The sequence below is a fragment of the Fringilla coelebs genome (genome assembly GCF_963513975.1).
Source record: "Fringilla coelebs genome assembly, chromosome: 3".
In the NCBI taxonomy this organism is placed as follows: domain Eukaryota; kingdom Metazoa; phylum Chordata; class Aves; order Passeriformes; family Fringillidae; genus Fringilla; species Fringilla coelebs.
The window spans coordinates 95,154,601-95,173,703 of NC_140030.1; the positions used below are offsets into that span (position 1 = coordinate 95,154,601).

General features: G+C 42.2%; 1 protein-coding gene across 1 annotated transcript in view; it reads left to right on the forward strand.

Annotated features, from left to right (window-relative positions):
* The window catches only part of TGFB2 (transforming growth factor beta 2), a 57,770-nt gene extending 39,733 nt beyond the window's left edge, over window positions 1–18,037 (forward strand). The window contains exons 3-7 of the mRNA XM_084202561.1: window positions 12,323–12,455; window positions 12,574–12,684; window positions 14,395–14,569; window positions 15,141–15,294; window positions 17,080–18,037. Coding sequence (XP_084058687.1) covers window positions 12,323–12,455; window positions 12,574–12,684; window positions 14,395–14,569; window positions 15,141–15,294; window positions 17,080–17,238 — 732 coding nt within the window. The 3' untranslated portion in view covers window positions 17,239–18,037. The remainder of the gene's footprint in view (window positions 1–12,322; window positions 12,456–12,573; window positions 12,685–14,394; window positions 14,570–15,140; window positions 15,295–17,079) is intronic.
* Window positions 18,038–19,103: the final 1,066 nt, after the last annotated feature.

A 19,103-nucleotide genomic window follows, 5' to 3' on the forward strand; every position in this document is an offset into this window, starting at 1 on the left:
ATCTCTGGGCTTTCTGTTGTTCTACTTTTGAGAGCTGTTAGTCAGCCACCTGAAAAGAATACAGCTGTGGTTGCCTGAGCCCAGTTCATTGCCTTTCTTGTTTGAGGAGCATGGGACACAAAGAGTTCAGCAGAGGTATGGAAGAAAGGGCCTTTGCTTGGCTGGGATTTTGCCTTGTGATGAGAAACAGCTGGGGCTTACTTGAAAGAGCCTGACTCCAGCAAGCCTGTGCCCATGGAAATGACTGACACCTGCATCCAGGGCAGGTACTTGGGTCTCTGGATAAATATATGGCTGGTGAGTAAGGCAGTTTCTTTTTTAGCCTGGGTGGAGCAAACTAAGTGAAGTGTTAGGTGAGTAATGAGTGCAGGTTATTGTAGGATTAGATCTTTTCTCCACCAAGTAACAGGCAAGCCAAAGGCAGCATGCCCTGTGTGTTTGTGCCAGGCATATTTTAGGCATGTTACTTTGTTCCTTTGCTTGTAGAGAGGCAAGCTGTCTCTGGATCATTTCCCTTTGGTCATGTTTGTTTCTCGCAGTCTTGTATGCAGCTCTCCTAAAACCTTCTAAGGGGTTATTACAACTCTGTGGTGGACAGTCTGAACTGCATGGGTTCCTTGGCAGGAGCTCTTCTGCCAGGAGCATGAGAGTCCCTAAGTGTTGCTGTAACTGATCTCCATCACAGCACACGAGGTTAGGATGCATTGTTTAGCAGGAAAAGCAAAAGCAGGGAGAAATCAGAGACAAGGGACCTAAGATGCTTTTGGGTCCCTTCCAGTTTGAGATATTCCATGATTCTGTGGTGTATTGTAGAACAGCACTATAGAAAGCATTCTAAAAGTTACTGTATGAATTGTAGAGATTAGAAGGAAGAAAATATTTGCAGATGAAGGTATGGACAGGAGGCATTGGTGCCCCAGTGGTGGTGGAGGAGCTTCAGGGCTATGTATTAATGTATTGAGAATGCAGATAGAGTTATCTGGTGGTGAACACGGTACAAGCATGGGAGGTAAAAGGGGAGAGTCAGGAAGATCCTCATTTCAGTGGAAGTGGGAGAGGCAGCTATCTTCTGTAAGGGCTGAAGGCTTAGTCAGATCTCTGACTCCAGCTTGAAAAGCCTTGGAGAGCGAGCCTTGCAGAGGAGATTGCCGGTGGAGTTGGCATGAGCAGCTGCCGCTCCTCCTCTGTGCATGAGCTTTGCTTCCTGTCTTGTGACATACGTGCTGGGCTTGCCAGGGCTGTTGTGCCCAGAAGGAACAGTGTGGTTTTTCATCTTGCATAAGCAACATTTAATTATTAGGGGGTTTTTTCTCCTCCAACCAAGTTTCAGGTTGCCTAGTGTTTTGCTTTGTTGTGGAGCTCTTCTTGATGAGGGTTTTTGAAATTCCTCTCATACCTGCAGTTTCAAGGAATGGTTGTTCCATTGTCCCCTTGTCTTTCTCAGGAGGAGAAGGGCAAAAGGCAGAAGCCTTCTGGGGAGAATCAGAGCTCTCTTGTGGTCCTCTGAGATAGTCCCTGAACAAGTGCACATCTTCTCTTGCCCTCCAAGAGCTTTCTGATTTAGTCCAGTGGCAGTTTAGTAGTAGCATAAATATTACTGATGCAGAAGGGACAACGTTATTCTAAAGGGCTGTTTTAGGAACAGCTAGAGACAGATGTGCAGGGTAAATTGAAAAAATAAGCAAGCAGAATATAAATATTTTGTTTTTCCGCCTGATTCTTTCTTTGTGTGGTCCTCTGACCTTACAGATCTACCCCTTAAAATGAAAGAAGAAACGCAAAACTGCACCTTTTCAGCTAAGCTTTCCTCAGGCTGTACTTGGCTCCCTTTTCCAAACCACATCAGAAAGGGACTTTGTGTTTTCTTACAGCCCTTGTTTGCACTGACTCCGGGAAGGCAGTCTGGGGCTGCTTGGCATGGTGAGCCAGGGCTGTGGCCCCTTGTTCCAGGCCCCTGGCGCTGCAGCAGCAGCAGAACCCTGTTCCCCCCTCAGAGCCTGAGCTGGAGCAGAGAGCACCCCATCATATTTGTGCTGGGGGTGAGTGGGTATGAATCTGCATGTCAGGTTTTCTGCCATCTGGATTTCTCCAGGCAGTGAATCCTAGAGATTAATTCCCATGTAGGTGCCCTGCATGCATCCACAAAGCCAATGGGCAATACTAATCCCTGTGTGCAGAAAATGTCTGTTTTCACCCAGAACACTGCGCTTGGTATTTAAGGATTAGTCAGTCACATCTGTGTGTTCCTGCACAGATGGGAAGTACAGTGCACACAGTAAGAAGTCTTAGGATGGAAAATAATAAAACTCACAGAAGTAGGAATTAAGTCACTTTTAAAAGGCTGGTATGAAAACTTCTGTCTCTTCTCGGCTGTGGTTAAGTGAATCCGCAGAGAATTAAATTCTTTAAAGGCACTACCTTTTCTGTTGTTTTTTCTGCCCAAAAGAGAGGCTTAATCTGATGGTTATAGTGCTGATCATCAGCAGAGCACGTTGGAGAGTGGGAAGCCGGAGGGGAGGAAGGAAGCGGCGTGACCTCGGACAAGGCGCGCTTCTCCCGTCCTTCCACCGCGCCACGCTCGCTCAGTGCGCTTCCCAGCCTGCACCAAGACTTCAGAAAATATTAAGGGGATAAAGTGCTTTTGGGGAAGGGAGTAGGAATAATATTAAATAAACAAGTTTTAGCATCCTCCAGTGGCCTTGCTATGTTTTTAAAGATTTATGCCAAATGCAGGCTTTATTGGAATTTGATCAGATAAAGCTCAGTTGTTATGGGAATGTCTTTGTTCATCGGTTTTCTTGCCTGCTTTGAAGACTTCATCACATCTTTCTTTTATTAAGGTGCTTCTGTATTTATGAATAAAGTCCCAGCACCCTTCAAAAAAAGCCTTGTCTTTTATGAATATGCATTCCAAAAAACAAATAGGCACCAATGCAAAGCAGAACTAGTGGAAACCCTTACAGGGTAAAAAGACATCCTTCAGAGAGTGCTGTGGTATTGGGTTTAAGGTATTTTTATAATGTATGGGCAGCCAAACAATAACGAGTAATAATTTCTTCCTGTGGAAGCGGTGCCATGTTTTGTTAACGCATCATAAGGCATCACAAAAAGTGCAGCTGAAGCCCTGTGTTTTATTGTCCTCATTATCTGAGGCTGCTGTGGGTGGGAGGGATGTATCCACAGGATGTATCAGAGCAAGGGTTGAGACAAATGAACAGTGCCATGTTAAAGCTGGGGAGACACATAAGATGGTAGTGAAGAATCTGAAGCAAACTGGATCAGACCTTTGGTCTTTCCATTTTGGGGAGGGTCCAGTCCATGTCAAGAGCTTGTTCAGGGTCTAGGAAGAGCTGTCTGTCCTCTAGGCAGTGGTAGCCCCCACTTCCTCCAGGGCCTCTCTCCCTGCTTGGAGGAGGAAGATGCTGTGGAATATACTACCCCATTACAACTCAGATTTAAGTTTAAACCACAGTTGGTTGTTCAAATACTTTCAATTCAGACAGTGTTTTGTCTTGTTTTTCAGTTGGGGAATAAGTTTTGAGTGAGCTACTATAGATTTGGGCCAAATCTCCACGGTGCAAATCTGAGGCAATTTACACTGACTTCAGCAGAGATCCTTCAGGCTGATCCCTGTCTAATCAGGAGCCTTGCTCTCTTTTCTTGCCAAAAAGTGCCATCTCTAATGCCACAGAAGAAAATACCATGAAGCAGGATTTGCGGCTGTGAGCTGGCGCAGGATGTCTGTATTACAGATATCACCTGGGGCACTTGGTGATCATGGACTGCCATCGCTGGGAATCACATCTGAAGTAGTACACTTGGATCTCACCATTATGTATTGCTATCCTGAAACCAGACTCTTGCATTCTGAAGGGTTATGAGGTTACATTGAATGGCAAATGTACAGTGCTCTTTGAAGTGCCAAAGCCAGTATAAGGCATGGATGTAATAACTTTCTACTCTACCAAACTCCTTCACTTTCCCCCAGCAACAGCTCAGGACCAGCGTTCATTTGCAGCATGTTCCAGTTGAATTGCTGTTTTCTTCTTTTTCCAGAATCCCCTTTTTCTGGTTCCAAGTACTGTATGCCCTACAAAAAGATGTCAGTACATTGGAGACCATATCTAGAGTACCTTTGGCAAATACTCTGTGAGCGTGAGGGCAATTATTTATGGCTCCATCGTCTTCACTATAATTTGGGAACGTATCTCGGATGCGCCCGCCTCTTGTCAGGAATAGAGCAGCTACTGAAGACACCTTGAAGGAATATAAAATATTTCCATCAGCTCCTGGCAAGGGCAGTGTGTAGTTCCCAGCTGGACACTGCCATGTGTAGAAATGCCGGCCATGGATGGCTGTATTGCCATTTGTGCTGCATGTGCATTATTGGAGGTGTGGGAATGCGGCCATGGGTCTGAAAACAACAGCTGGTTTTGGGTTCCTGTTCTTTGGGCTAGGGTTTGTTGGGGTAGCCAAGCCTACATTCCACTGGGACACGAGCGAGTTTGACCCAAGCAGCTCAGCGCGGCGCTCACTGGGCTAAGGAACGTCAGGTTGGAACACGGGCTTGATGGCCGTGTGCTAGAGAGTCTGTTGGAGGGGAAAAGGTGGTGTTCCTGTTCTGGAGAGGTTTAGGAAACAATGTTAAGCTTTGTTGGAGAGAAGCCTACGTGAAGAAGAGTAGGTGATAGGAGGGTGGGAGTGGTTTGTGTGGAAACCTGTAGGTGGAAGAAAACTACGAGAACTGTGAGTTGTAGGGAACAAGGCAGGCAAGAGGTAGGGAAGAAGGAGGAGGGACTTGTGGAAGAAGACAATGTCTTGGAGAAGGTACTGTGTCCAAATACTCATTTAGCCAAGAAAGCTGCATGCCAAAATGTTGTAGTAAAACGCACATGAAGATGAGATACAACTGTCAGGGACAGGACCAAGGAAGAGAAAAGGCCTTAGGAGACCTGTGCATAAAGGGGAGATGAACACAGGAGTACCCTGCAGGATCTGGGAGATTTGGCTAGAAGACAGGAGAACCCACTCTGTTTCTGTTGACTTTGGCTCCTCTTTGTTGATACTTTAATAAAACATAATGTGCCTTTGGCAAGTTAAAGCTAAAGGCTAGATAAGTTTACGGGATTTTTTTTTTGTTTTGCTTCATTTTATATAAAATCTTTCTTTGGAGCTATCTTAAAATCTCCCAAATGGCAGGAAATTGCCCTCAATATTTCAGAATCTTCCAGGAGAAGGACCCCAGACCCTCCGTTCTTGTTTATTGCTTAAACAATGCAGAGTCTTCCTGCCTGCTTAAACATAAATCAGGCTGGACAGCCTCAGGGCTCTGTCCCCAGCCTACACTGCATATGTATCTTCAGTATCAGGAGGAAGGCCCTGCCTGGGGAACAAATGGAGAGGAAATCCATTCCCAGGATCCATTCTCTTCGCAGAGCTCACCCCCTCACCGCAGGGTGATGCAATGAGTCGGTCACAGTGATTCCATGACACACTTGACTTCCCCTTTCTGACCTGCTTAAGTGCTCATCTCTTTGCCTGCCTCACACTTCACCTTCTTTTACCTTTAAGTGAGCATCAGCCAGCACTGTAAGAGAATCCTTCTGCAGCTGTAGCCCATCCAGATATAAAAGCAGTTGGGTTATGTGTGCAATATGTTCTTTTTATTTGCAAGTTTGCATGAAGAACGTGTCTGGCAAGTTCTGAGCAGATGGATCAGAGACCTATGGGTTTTTTACAAACTTTGGCAAGTACTCCATACCTTTCTTTGTATTTTGGCAGGAACTCTGCATCTCATATAGTAGTCTCTAAAGATTCTGTCCTCAGTTTGAGCCTGATTTGGAGACCATTGCAAGTAATGGGAAGACTTCATTGGTAAGGAGGGGGACTGCAGAGCCCTTTTAACTCCATAGCACTGAAGGCAGAGTCTGAATTACTCCTTTGCAGGAGTGGCCGCAAGAAGAGCTTAAAAAAATCACACCGACGTTTTTTAAAAAAGCTGGTCTCTTGCACTTAGAAGCAGCTAAGATTTTGATAGCCAGTAGATTCCCAATTATCTGGCAAAAGGTAATATATGGAAGCTTTGCACTTTACACCATATGTTTTCACATATAATGAGTAATAAACTGGAGAGCTTTGCAGCAAAATCAAGGATTTTCTTTTCCTTATGTCCAAAATAGGGTCAAAGGCCTCAGATTTAACCAGGGAATGAAAAAAGATTGATAATTAGCATGGCCATTTTTAACTGCAAGTTTCAGAAAGAGCTGGCTGAAGTACCTGAGAGCTGTCCGAGGAGACCTTTGAAATTTGGAACTAGGCAGCGAGTGGATCTTGCAGTAGGGTGAATCGTATGTAAGAATTTGGAAACTCCCAGCAGCTGTGTATGCAGACCCTGGGAATCTGGTCATTCCAGTGTAAGGAGTCAGGCTGGAGTCCCCTGCACTTTCTTCTAGTTCAGGAAAGGTCATCCTAAATGGCAGTTTTCAGCCATGGTGTGCGTAGCTGAACTTGTCTTTGCTCTCATGTTAACCAGCACAGGCACCTCATTCACCACTGGATCTCATTGTTTGGGCTTATTTGCTCTAGGCTTACAAGCACATGTCAGGGTATTTCCATTATTTTTAAAAGGGCCGTGAAGTTCCAATGGAAATCATGGATAATGACTGATAAGTCAGAGAAAGAGTAGTGAGCCTGCCAAGATGTTGTAATACAAGAACATCACAGGAGTCTGAAATGACAGAGAAGGGAAGGGAAGGAAGGAAGGAAGTTATCAGGGGGCCAACAGCATCTGGAGGGAGGAGATCAGACTGTCCAGAATGAATGGAGAGGAAAGACAGATGAATAACAGGTTTGCACAAGATAATGCCATATTGACTTCTGTTCAGTGACTGCAGAACCCACACTGGCTGATAGCAGTGACCATTTCAAGTTCTAAGGCAATGCAGGAAATAGGATAGATATTTTTAAGTGGCCATATAATCTTATTACTATGTTTGGAAAGTTCATCAACTTGTTTTAAGAAACTGTAAGTCACCAAAAATATTTCCAAAGAGTCGGTGACCATAATTCCCAAACCCTGCTCTTGGTTTTCTTGTCTGCAGCAGATGTATGTCATTGATGCATCAGCCTGTGTATCATCACTGCTGAACCACATTCAGTTTTTTGTTTGTTTCCTTGCTGAGGAGATGGTGAATTTATCAGCCCAAACTATTCCACTGTAAATTATACTTAATTGTAATTTTCCCATTCTCCTGCATCTGGTTGTGGTGACAGTAGAAGACTAGAAGTAGTTATTGGCCAGAATACCAAATCTGAAATGAACTAAGCAAGTTGCCGTTCTGGGGCTCTAGTTATTTGAAAGAACCAGTGTATTTTCATGTCAAATTTTTTCCTTTTAGCTGTGTGATGAGTCACAAAGACAGGCTGTTCTGGCATTTGCTGTCAGTGGTTATTGTCTAGAATACATACACTAATGTGTTGATTCAGTTATCCCCTGCTTGAGCTGCCTAAATATATGAGCGGGGGAGTAGGCAAAGGAAACTCTGAGCAAAATAATGTTTGTTTTAACAGTTGTGGGCTTAGTAGTTTTTTCTGAGTTTGTTTTCGAACCAGTTTAATTACACTGACGCCGAGTGCTGCTGCTCTGCTCATGTCAACTTCTGATATGCCCCATTCTTTAAAGAAGTCATGTTTCTGCTAATTTTGCAAGCATTCTGCTTTGTTTGTTATCATGAATTATGTGGTGCTCTCAGTGTACTTTACAGTTTATAAAATACAGACTAAGATAATCCTTATCGTTACTTTTATATGCAGAACTGTGCGATATTTTCCTGAGGGTATAAATGTGTGTGCCTATAAATAAACAGTTTCATCCTCCAGTATTTGAAAGAAGATTTCAGCTACTTGATACTTAAATTTTTTAAAAATGTACCTGTTAATGCTTTCCAGTTAGTCTGAAAAATAAGCATAGCAAGTGACAGAAGTAACTTACAAATCAGTATTTTCTGGAAACTCCTCATGCTTCTGAAACCAGTTTGTGACAAAACTGAATTTTTTCACTGCTGAATGCCCTGGTCGTGGTGATTTGGATATGCTTTCAAGATAACATCAAGGGTCAGCCTCCTCTAATGGATGAAGAGGAGCACAGACAAGTCCCTGCCAGCCAAGCAGAGGTTCTCCCCCAGAAGACTGAGCAGAATGAAGAGTATATTTCAACAGGATTTGTAAAATACCAGAAATCTGGCAGGCCTGATGAGGGTGGCATGTGAGGGCTGTCATCACCAAGATCCCCGGCTGGGCTTCCTAAACATATGGAGCTGTACAAAAAAGAGCAATGCTTTGTTTGCATCTGGCTTCTTCATGAGCCATTTCCTGTAATTAACTGCATTATTCATTTATTCATGTGTGTGTTTCACCTTGATATGCTGGCTGTAGCTGCATGTATGTCATATCTAGAGACTCCTCATGGGTATTTGTAAGAACATTTTTTCACCAGGTGTTTTCAAGAAGCCTCAGAATTGAAAAAAATGTATGAGAGGTAGGTTAGCAGTGGGCATAGAAAAAGCTAGGTAGAAGGCAGTGTGCAAGACACTGAGAAGAGAAGATTAAAAAGTGTTTTAGTGAAAGGTAGGTATCACATACAAAACTGGGGTAGAAAAAACCTGAAATTGTTCTAAGAATTTAGGGCATTGCTACTGAATGAAAATTACTCTGTATGCTGGTCTAGAAGCCTGGTGGATCACCTTTTATAACACTTCTTCCAGTTCAGGTGTGCATGCTCACAGCCCTTCATGCGCAGCCATCCTGCATCACCGTGCTGGTACCTGTTGGGGTGTGTCCCTCCCCAGGTGGGGCTGCCTGTGTGGAAACTCTGTCTCCTGCTCATGCAAATGATGGGATCTGTGTCTCTGCACGCAGTGGGTGATGCACAGGATTCCCCCGCTGGAAAACCTTTGCCTTCTGCATCATGGCCTGCAGTCAGACCAAACTCTTTCTACCTCTTGAAGAGGGAGCGTTTGGTAAGGTGCCAAAAGGAAGTAAGAAAGGATTAAAGGGGAAGTTTAACTCAGTTGACTTTCTCTTCTGTGTATTTTCTTTTTTCCCCTTGCCTTCTGTTAATACTTTCAGTGCACTGAAAACTTGTGCACAAAGGCTTTTGTTGAGCTCCTGCAGGTACAAGCTGCACAGCAGCAGTTCTGATAACCGTGTTTGATGTGGTTGTGATGGGCTAAGCATGAAGGTGAGCTGGTGTTTATAGGTAAGGCAAGGCAATGTTTACAGGTGAAGGTAATATCTCTTCTAAGACCAATCAGTGTGGCTGGAAAAAGTAGACAAGCTTTCAAGCACAAAAGCTGCAAGGCTTTTATTCTTTTTTGAAACTAAATTAGTTGATCTAGTAGGAAGAAAGGATTGGAAATGGTGAAAGAGAAGTTTTTCATTGAGGATATGAGCTTGAGGGTGTATTGGAAGAAAAAGGTGTGTTGCTGATGGGGAAGGTTAAAACCAGAAATGTAGGGCAAAGTAAAAAGAAGCAAACCAGAGTAGGGAAATGGCAGAGAGAACCTAAAATGCTTATTTCATGTAGTGATTTCTGGAAGACTCATTTGAAGAATATATTGCAGCTGTAAAAATTTCTGAGAGAGTCCTACAAAAAGGCCCCTTTGTTTACCCCCATACAGAGTGCAATTGCTTCAGTGTGGATGGAAATAAAAAGCAGTGTAGGCAAAGAAACTTAATCAGATTAATTTGTGGGAGAAAGTAGACTCTGAGGATCCAGTCTAGGATTTTATCTTCCATTAGCTTTCCACACTTGCAACAATGTGAGAGAAAAAGAAGAGAAAATGGTGAGGCTGGAAGATCGTTCTTGCTTACAAGTACTCAGCTTGTTAAGATCATACATCACCCTAACACTATAAAGATACTTAACCCAAGAGAAGGAGATTTAAGTTGATTTCACTAAGTGTAACGCTCTTCTCACTTAACAGCCTTTTGCTTAAGAACTGCCTGTGCCTGTTTAACCCATGGTGTCAGTTGTGGAAATTATCTCATACTTAGTTTGTGACTTTTTACCTCGTTCTTTATTATTTTCTTCCTGAATATGCTGTATAAACAACATGGAAAGAAACTTTACTCTCAGATGTTTTAGGCACCATAGGATGGATAATATCCAGCTCCTCCATGGTATCCATCCTGTCCCACGGTGCCATACAGCTCAGAAGCATTTTCTTGTCATTCAGCTCAATTTTCCTTGGACGTGCAGTGATGATTGCTTGTACTTTTACAAATGCCTTTTATTCCAGGTACACACTGACACCCCTTGACTCGGTCTTTTGGTAGCAACTGGGATAAAGACTGGAATAAATACATTTATTTTTGATACCAAGGCGCAGCTGTGTCTTCAGAATACATCTAAGACCAATTATAGTTAACATCAGGAGATTGCTTTTGGCACATTACTTACTTTTAGTCCTTACATCACTGCCAAAACTGAGGTATGCAGTTTCTGGAGTCTTTGGAAAGATATGACTGTGCAGAAAGGAAGAGAAATGAGCCAAGTTCTTGTGTCCCATTTGCTTCACACCCCCCACCTCCCAGCCCCAACACATCCTTGCAGAATGACAGCTGCATTACATCCTCAGAAACACTTGACCTGATAAAGACCAAAGGGAAGGCAAAGTTATATTTGTACTTCTCTGGGACTTTCCCAGCATTGATTACTGATTCTCTCATCCCTCTGGCACTTGTGAGCAGTGGTAGTCCCCTTGCTGCTGCCAGACTCTCTGTAAACAGTTGTTCAGACACTTTGTTTGAAGGTTACCTCATAAAAAGGAGTCCCAGTGTTCGCTGTTGGAGTGCCCTTAGTTTCTACTGGGGAGCTCGGCATCGCCTACCAGGGGCCCTTAGTAATCTTCTGGACTTGAACCAACATCTTCTCATGGCTTTTTGCTAAATGTGTTGATCAGAAAGAAGACAAAGAGCCTGTCATGTTGCTGTTCTTTTCATAAGACAAATGTTATTGTAGGAGCCACGGCGTTGGCCTATGAGAGATCCAGTGCTGCCTTGCAATAAACAGGGAGACTCCACATGCTGACTCCACATGCTGGACAGAATCTGAGCTTTTCAAGCCTGTTTAATTATGAAAAGCCTGATTTTATCACGATGACATAGTTTCACACCTCTTTTGAAATATTTTTCTTTACATGTATTCTGTGGTTTCACCATGATTTTATTACAGCAGTGCTTGCTAGATGTCAGGTTGCTCTGGGCTGAGAAAATAGGAGGAAACAATGAGACGTTGTCAGTTACTCATTTGGAGATGGATTTGGGTGCTTAAAGAAAGGAAAAACCCGAAACAAAATATGAAGTCGCACAGCTGGCATGCCAAAAGTTACCAAGTGATGTTATCGTCTGGTATCTTGATTGGAGTTGACTGAACGTTGCATGGCATTCCAGCTCCCTGCATCACAAAACTATCAACAGAGTAATAATCAGAAAACCAGAAACCAGCTGTTAACAGCCAGAAGTCCAATTGTTTTTGTCTTAGGGTAAATAATAGCAGGCCGTGCTTGTATATGGGAAGGCACTTGCTTAATTGTTTGCCTGGGATGAGGAGGACTGTGGACACTTGAAATTCTGCTCATGCAGGGCCTGGGTTTCTTTTGTTCGGGCATTTTTTATTGCTTGGTCAGTTTTTGTAAAGTTCAATGAGTGTGCTTTGCTGAAACATTTGACAAAAATACAAATACAGCCTGTATCAAGTTTGGAAGGAGGCAGCCTCATCTGTTGGCACAAATCTGTTCATGGCCATCTGTTTAATGTATGATTAGTACCCAAAATCAGAGGGAAGGCTGAAAGCATGAATAATCAATACCATAGGTTGGTTATAGGGGAGCAATGTAATATCTTCAGTGTACAGACTACATTGTACAGCCTGGACTTGGGCATCTTATGCTCTAGCCAGTATAAGTATTACTGAAGGTGGTGAAATAGCTTCTTTTGATGATTATTGTGATCTCTTCAGTACTTGTATTACAGGATAGGTTTTCAGGGCAGTTCTTTCTGTGTGATTTCTCTCACTAAGGAATATGTGATGGTGTGTTTTGCTTGGGAGCCTAAGCTGATTTCATCAGGGTGTTTTTATATTGTTCTTCTCCTTACACACCCTAAGAAGATTCTTTCTGAAAGTGTGCACAAATGTTCATCTGCTGCATAGAGGTTTCAACTGTAATAGTTTCTTTTGCTATTTTCTAATGATAGTGGTACGTTTTAAAAGCAACCAGGTAAATGTTAACCTGTAGGAAATCTTATTTGTTGTTTCTTTCAGGTTTTAAAATCTAAAGAATTATCATCACCAGGACAGCGCTATATTGACAGCAAAGTAGTTAAAACAAGAGCCGAAGGAGAATGGTTGTCTTTTGATGTCACTGAGGCTGTTCATGAATGGCTCCATCACAGAGGTGACAAAAAGGGCTCTTTGCCCTCACTCCTGCCCCAGCTGCTCCTCCATTAACTCAGGAGTATTTCAGAGTCATTCCACTCGTAAAAACCAACTCCACTCACTTTTATGTTTTGCAGACAGGAATCTTGGATTTAAGATAAGCTTACATTGTCCATGCTGTACCTTCGTGCCTTCCAATAATTACATCATCCCAAATAAAAGTGAGGAGCTTGAAGCAAGATTTGCAGGTAATTAAAGAAAAAAAACTCCAACTTTTTAAAATGTTGTGGTATGTACTAATTGAGGAGGGAAATAACAAGCTGTTTCTGCCTTCTAAATGGCATTTAGCTGATTGAAACCTTGCTCATTTGAGAATAGTGATTCTCAGCTGGTAGGAAGTTATACTAAAGTCACAAGGGTAAAACTATGTCACCTGAACAATTCTAAAATCACAAGGCATAAAAAAGCTGTCTCATTCCATGCATGCAGCTTTGATGTCCTTAAAAGTCTGTGTTGCAATTTGCAGCATGCTCACAGGATATACATACGTTTTTGGATTTAGTGAAGACTCTTGCAGAGTTTGCCATCCACTATTGGATAGTAATGAGAAAATAGCTCAATATTTTCAGAATAAACATTTTGCTCTCCATCCTAGTACTGTAACGAGTCAGACTTATTTGAAAAGATTGGAATGAGTGGGCATTAAAAAGTAAAAAACTGTGTAGTGAGGGTTATGAATATATGTGCTTTTTATGGACAGCAGGCAAGGTGATATGGAATAAATATATGAAGGTTGTATAAGCTCTCTTGTGTTTTTAAGCCATTAAACTTTCAGTTTCACAAAAGAAAAATTCTATTTAATTGACTGTACTACAGTTACCATCCACCAGCACACATGAATCTATAGCTATATTAGAACCAATTTTAACCTAAATTCTGTTCCTGAAATTCTCATTTATTGAACTGTATCACGATTTGGTTCACTTGTGATCCAAGTATTTGGCTATATTCCTTGTCAAGAATTAAGTTTTTCTAACCGTTGTTTCACTGCATTGGAATTTTTTCCTGTAAGTAAATACATGTACTGTACATATGGTTAAAGCCATTGTGTGCATTTAAAAAATGGTTAGTATGGTGTTTGGTCACTAGAATTGCATATGTTAAGGAAAGAATAGTGTATCTTTTTCTGTTTAGATGGTAGTATCTGGTTGGAGAGGTTAATTTTCTAAAGGATGTGAAAGGCCAATACCTTGAGTCTCTTATTGTGCTATTGCCGTGGTAAGAAGCTAGTAAGGCAGATAGTGTTAAAAGAGAATACGGAATGCGAGGCCATAGAGTGCCATTTCAAGAAGAAATACTTTAATCAGTGCCTTTCCATGCTCATATAAAGGACAAGGCTAGAATAATTGACTTTCTGGGGAAAATTAGCACATTTAAATAAACTGGCAATGAAAGACGGGGAATTTACAAGTATCATAAAGGAGTGAATGTGATGGTGGAAACTAATGGGATAGAAGTAAGAGTGGGAATTGAAGGTGAAGTGTCCAGAGCATCTTTAAATGTGTTAAAAGATTTTAAAAGGTAAATACCTGTCAAAAGCTGGGAGCACTGCTCTGACTGAAGCAACAAGAGAATCACTGCTGGGGGCATTTGAAGCTAAGACATGCAAGATGCAGTGACTGAAGTTACCTTCTCTGTTACTCATTTAAACGTTTCTAGTAAATGTACTGAAATGCCATTAAACAGATGTGAATGTGGGAGGGTTGATACAATAGCTAACCTGAGAACTGTGAGTATCTTAGGCATCTTGGGTTGATATTTGCCCCCACTTCCCCAGTAAACGTGCCCAGCTGACACCATCATGGCCCAGTTTCTGAGATTTTTTTTTAAGAGATGGTTTATTTAATTTGTGAAGAAAAAGCAACACAATGTTTATCACCAAAATGTATTTTTTGAAGGTATTGATGACTACACATATTCCAGTGGTGATGTGAAAGCTTTAAAGTCCAATAGGAAAAAATACAGTGGGAAGACCCCACATCTTCTGCTAATGTTATTACCCTCCTACAGACTTGAGTCGCAACAGCCCAGTCGGCGGAAGAAGCGTGCTCTAGATGCTGCCTATTGTTTTAGGTAACTATGCCTGCACATCCAATATTCTTACACAGTGGTGGGAGACTGGAGGTGTCATGCAATTGTTTATCATGTTTCTTTACAGTTAGCCATTACACTGAATGCAGACCCTCATTCTCAGACCCAGGGTCTGTGTGCAGCAGGGCTCTGCCCAGCGGTCCCCAATCCCACAGAGACAGGAGCAGATTGTTGTGACCTTAGACAGTAGAAGCTCAGGTCCATGTGGGATGATTCCCAGATGCATTAGCCCCATAGTTAGAGCAAAATTATCACCTTCACTTTGTTCACCTACTCAGAGTCTCCTCTGTAGGACCTGGAGAAGAACACTTGAGTGCTCCTCAGGGAAGCTGTTAGCTTTGTCTGTATGAGCAAGTCCTGCCATGTCCAAGCATCCTGCAATAACTGTAATTCCAGTTACAGCATAAGCTACTATTGATCTGATTTAGTTGAGAATTTTTGTGACTCAGACCTGCCTGTCTGTGAAGGATCATTCAGAGAGCAAGCAATTGGATTATTTTTATTCCCAGTGTTGTCTTTGTTATGACCAATGTGTTTGTATTTTATTTCCCAGGAATGTGCAGGATAATTGCTGTCTGCGTCCACTTTATATTGACTTCAAGAGGGATCTTGGCTGGAAATGGATTCATGAACCTAAAGGATACCATGCTAATTTCTGTGCAGGAGCCTGCCCATATTTGTGGAGCTCAGATACTCAGCACAGCAGAGTGAGTATTGGATTTGCTAATTTTCGGCTTCTGCATGTTGAGCTATGTTTCTGGGACTGACATCAGCACCAGCGTCCAGAGTCAGTCTCAGTGACTAAGGATGATGAAGTGTGGCCCTACAGAGGAACTCACACATGACCTCCAGCTAGTGTTGAAGCAGGAGAAATGTACTGGCCCAGACATTTACTTTCTGTTATGTGTTCATTGATGCGAACACATGGTTGGATTGAGTACTTTTGGGGAGTATGTAGCCTCTGGAGGTGGCTTGGAAAAGGCCTTTCCATATAGACCTGAGTGGAGGATGGCACAATGAGTTTGGTCAGCGAAGACACTGAGGGAGGCACTCTCAGAGTGACCAAAGGGCTGAGTTGTACCACTTGGTCATCACCTACTTTTATGACCTGCCATACTGATAGCTGTCCTCCTTTTACTTCAAAAGACATATTCTTTCTTAAACTTGGAAAATTTACATGGGGAGGAGGGACTTTGTGTATGGGATGTTGAAGAACCAAATCATAGTTGTCTGAGATGGGACTTTTTATTTTAGGCATTGGATGTGGTGTTTTAGCAAACTGCCTCAGGATGAGTAGTATTCTGCTGTGAAGTGCTAATTTCCTCTCAGCTGTCACTAAGGATGTCTAGACAGTAAATGTAAGAGACAGACATTTGCATCATAGTTGTCATAAAGTAAGAATTTCACCCACAGGTCCATCCTAAGAATGATGTCTCCCCTTTTTCAAGCCTCCCTTAAAATGACAGATCAGTGTCAGCCAGCAGGGAGAACTTGCCATGCCCAAGGGACAGCTTGAGTTTCTTTGGTAAAACCATGACACCATGTTCTTCCTGAGCTTACAGACCCCTTTGTAGCTGTCACTGTCTGTGACATTGTACTGTTAGCAATGTCAGCAGGCAGAGGTATAAATAAGGTGAGTATGTTTCCGTGCTGGTGTGGAGTAATGGTGTACACATTTTGGAACAGCACTTGTTTTTAAAGGAAAGAGGAAGAGTAACTGTCATGGTCACAAATATGTGGTTTGGATAATTGCCCGAGGAGCCAGAAGTTGCCTAATAAAGTAGTTAGTGTTGCTGTCCTGAACAGATCTTCTGTCTCTCTAAGCTGCGAATGTTGTGTGGAAGTTCTAGGAAAAGGTCACTTGGTGTTTGGCTAAGGCATTAATGGCATCCTCAGGAGCACCTATGCATCATCAGTGGCTAACCCTACATACTTCCCTTGCAGAGAACCATGCATAGGAATCCAGGGAGACATAGGTGGTAACTCCATGCATCTGGGTCCCAGCAGGAGTAACTGCATTTGAGTCCTGGTGCTTGCAGGGTGGCATTAATGGACTTAATTAGTATAGCCAGAGGGTAAAAGAAGAGGGGTGCCCATGCTCTGAAGAGTTCTCTCTTATCTTTGGTCACTTGTAAATCCAAAATCTGTAAACAGCAAATGGCAACCTGAAGAAACAGATTAAAACTTTTCAATTTCCTCTGTACTCGTAAATGTGGTGTGCCTGTTGATCCAAAGGGCAGCGCTTTAGAGGCAGACTCCAGGTACATGCCTTCTTTGAGGCTTAAGATGGTAAGGACAAAACCTTAGGAAATTCAGGCATATTGTGATCACGAGATTGAAGTGGAAAAGCATAAAAACCCCTAAAATCCAGAAATCTTCATACCATTTTCAGTGGGCATTCTCTCAGGTGCTGTGGGAGGAAGTGATGCAGAAAACAGTTTGGTCATTAGATGTAGCTGCCTTAATCTCTCTTTTTTGGTTTCTCCTTCTAGGTACTCAGCTTGTATAACACCATAAATCCAGAAGCTTCAGCCTCTCCGTGCTGTGTGTCCCAGGATTTGGAACCCCTCACCATCCTCTACTACATTGGAAAAACACCCAAAATCGAGCAGCTTTCCAACATGATTGTCAAGTCTTGCAAGTGCAGCTAAAGGATATCCCTGAAACAGCATGACATGTGTTTATAAAAAATAAAGATAACCAAGGAAAAAAAAGAAAGAGAGAGTGAGAAGGAAAGAAAGAAAAATAAAAACCCGGGTTCATCAGTGTTAAAAGAAAAAAAAAAAGAAGAAAAAAAAAGCGGTACTAGTCTGAACTGTTTGAAAGTTTGTTTTGTTTTTTTTTTTTAAACTGGCATCTGAAGCAAAACATTGAAGGCTTTTTCCTACATTTCACCTACACATAGTGTGAGATAGACAAGAAGCAAAGTTAAAGAAAAAAAGAAACCTTTTAAAAAATAAACACTGGAAGAAATTTGTTAGTGTTACTATGTGAAAGGAAAAAAACAGGAAAATCCCATGAAGTGGAGTTGCTGTATCTGTCCCGTGCCTTACTTGATCTCTCTGTATTGTTACGCAATAGGCATCCTACCCATTCCTCTTAGCTATAGAGTTAACAGTGCGTTATTTATTTGTGTATAAAAACTATCAGATGAACATTTCTGTATCACCATTGGGAAAATGAAAACCAGCCAATGTGGACAAGGTGGAGACCAAATAAGCTGCCAGAAATGCATATAAAGCCTAAAGGAACACAAGCTCAAAAGAATCAGAAAAGTAATGGTTAGTTTAGTTCGATTAAAATAGAAATCAGTTATTACATTACTGACAAACTCTGCCTTTAAAATACCTTGTTTTTCATGTCAGCTGCCTAGAGAGACTTCTTGTAAGGTCTCAAACCCTTGTTTTAAATACTGAATAATTTACTAATAAAGGACACTCTGTTTCAGTCTCAAAGACAAGTCTATAAGATTTTTTTTTTACTGTAAATGATTTAAAATGTCAGTTTAGTAAACCAGTGAAATATTTAACATGTACTGGTCTAATCTTCAGACCTTAATATGTTGCTGTATAGCTATGCTATGGGAATTTTTTTTGTTCTTTTGGTATATGTAACCATACCTAGAGTATTACAATAGGTGGGTAGTAAAAGCCAGCTTAATTGGAAACATATCTGTAGATCTCTATTTGTAAACTATTAAAAAATTACGTACTTTATGTGTAATGTGTAAATTTTCACCATATTTTTGTACTCTGTAATACTGTCAGCTCTCATGACTTTGAATTTGAATTTGGGGCTCTTTTTGATCACTCAGAATCATGTGTTTCCCTCTAGCTGGCCAGTATGAGTAGAGTCCCTGTATTTTGACTTGCACTACAAATACATGTTTTATAATAATTGCTATACATGTGCTTTGTATATTGTTCATCATTATGACATAAGCTACCTGACTCCATTTGTTTCTCTGTTTTATAAAAAAGGATGGATTAAAGCAATCTCCCCCCCTGCTCCTCCCCATCTCCTCCAGCTGTCCCCGGTCAGAACGCTTGCATCACGATGTGGTTCAGATCTCTGGCCCTTCCCCTTTTCCCATTTTCTTTCGGCTGTAGACATTCAAACAGGTGGGCAGGGAGCGAGGTGAGGAGAGAAGAGGTGTCCCAGCCTGGCTGAGGCGAGGCAGACCCTTGCAGAGGATGGCATCCAGCGCTGTGCAGGAGGCCCTGGGGAGCGGCTGCCCGCGCGCGGTGGGAGCGGGAGCGGAGCGCACTCGGATGCTCGGCCTGGCACGGGGGAGCTCGGTCCTGCAGGGCCCTCGAGGCTGTTGGGGTATGTGTAAGGATTGGCAGGATCAGACCCTTGATCTTTGCAAGTTTGCCAATTTTTTTCTCAATTGAGTTGACACTAAAGCTTCTTTTGAAGAAACGAGAAAGGAACACGGGGATTCCTAGGGTTTTGTTGTTTTCATATTGTAGAGGGAGTGAAAAGAAAAAAAACACATCGTATACTTAATTAAAAA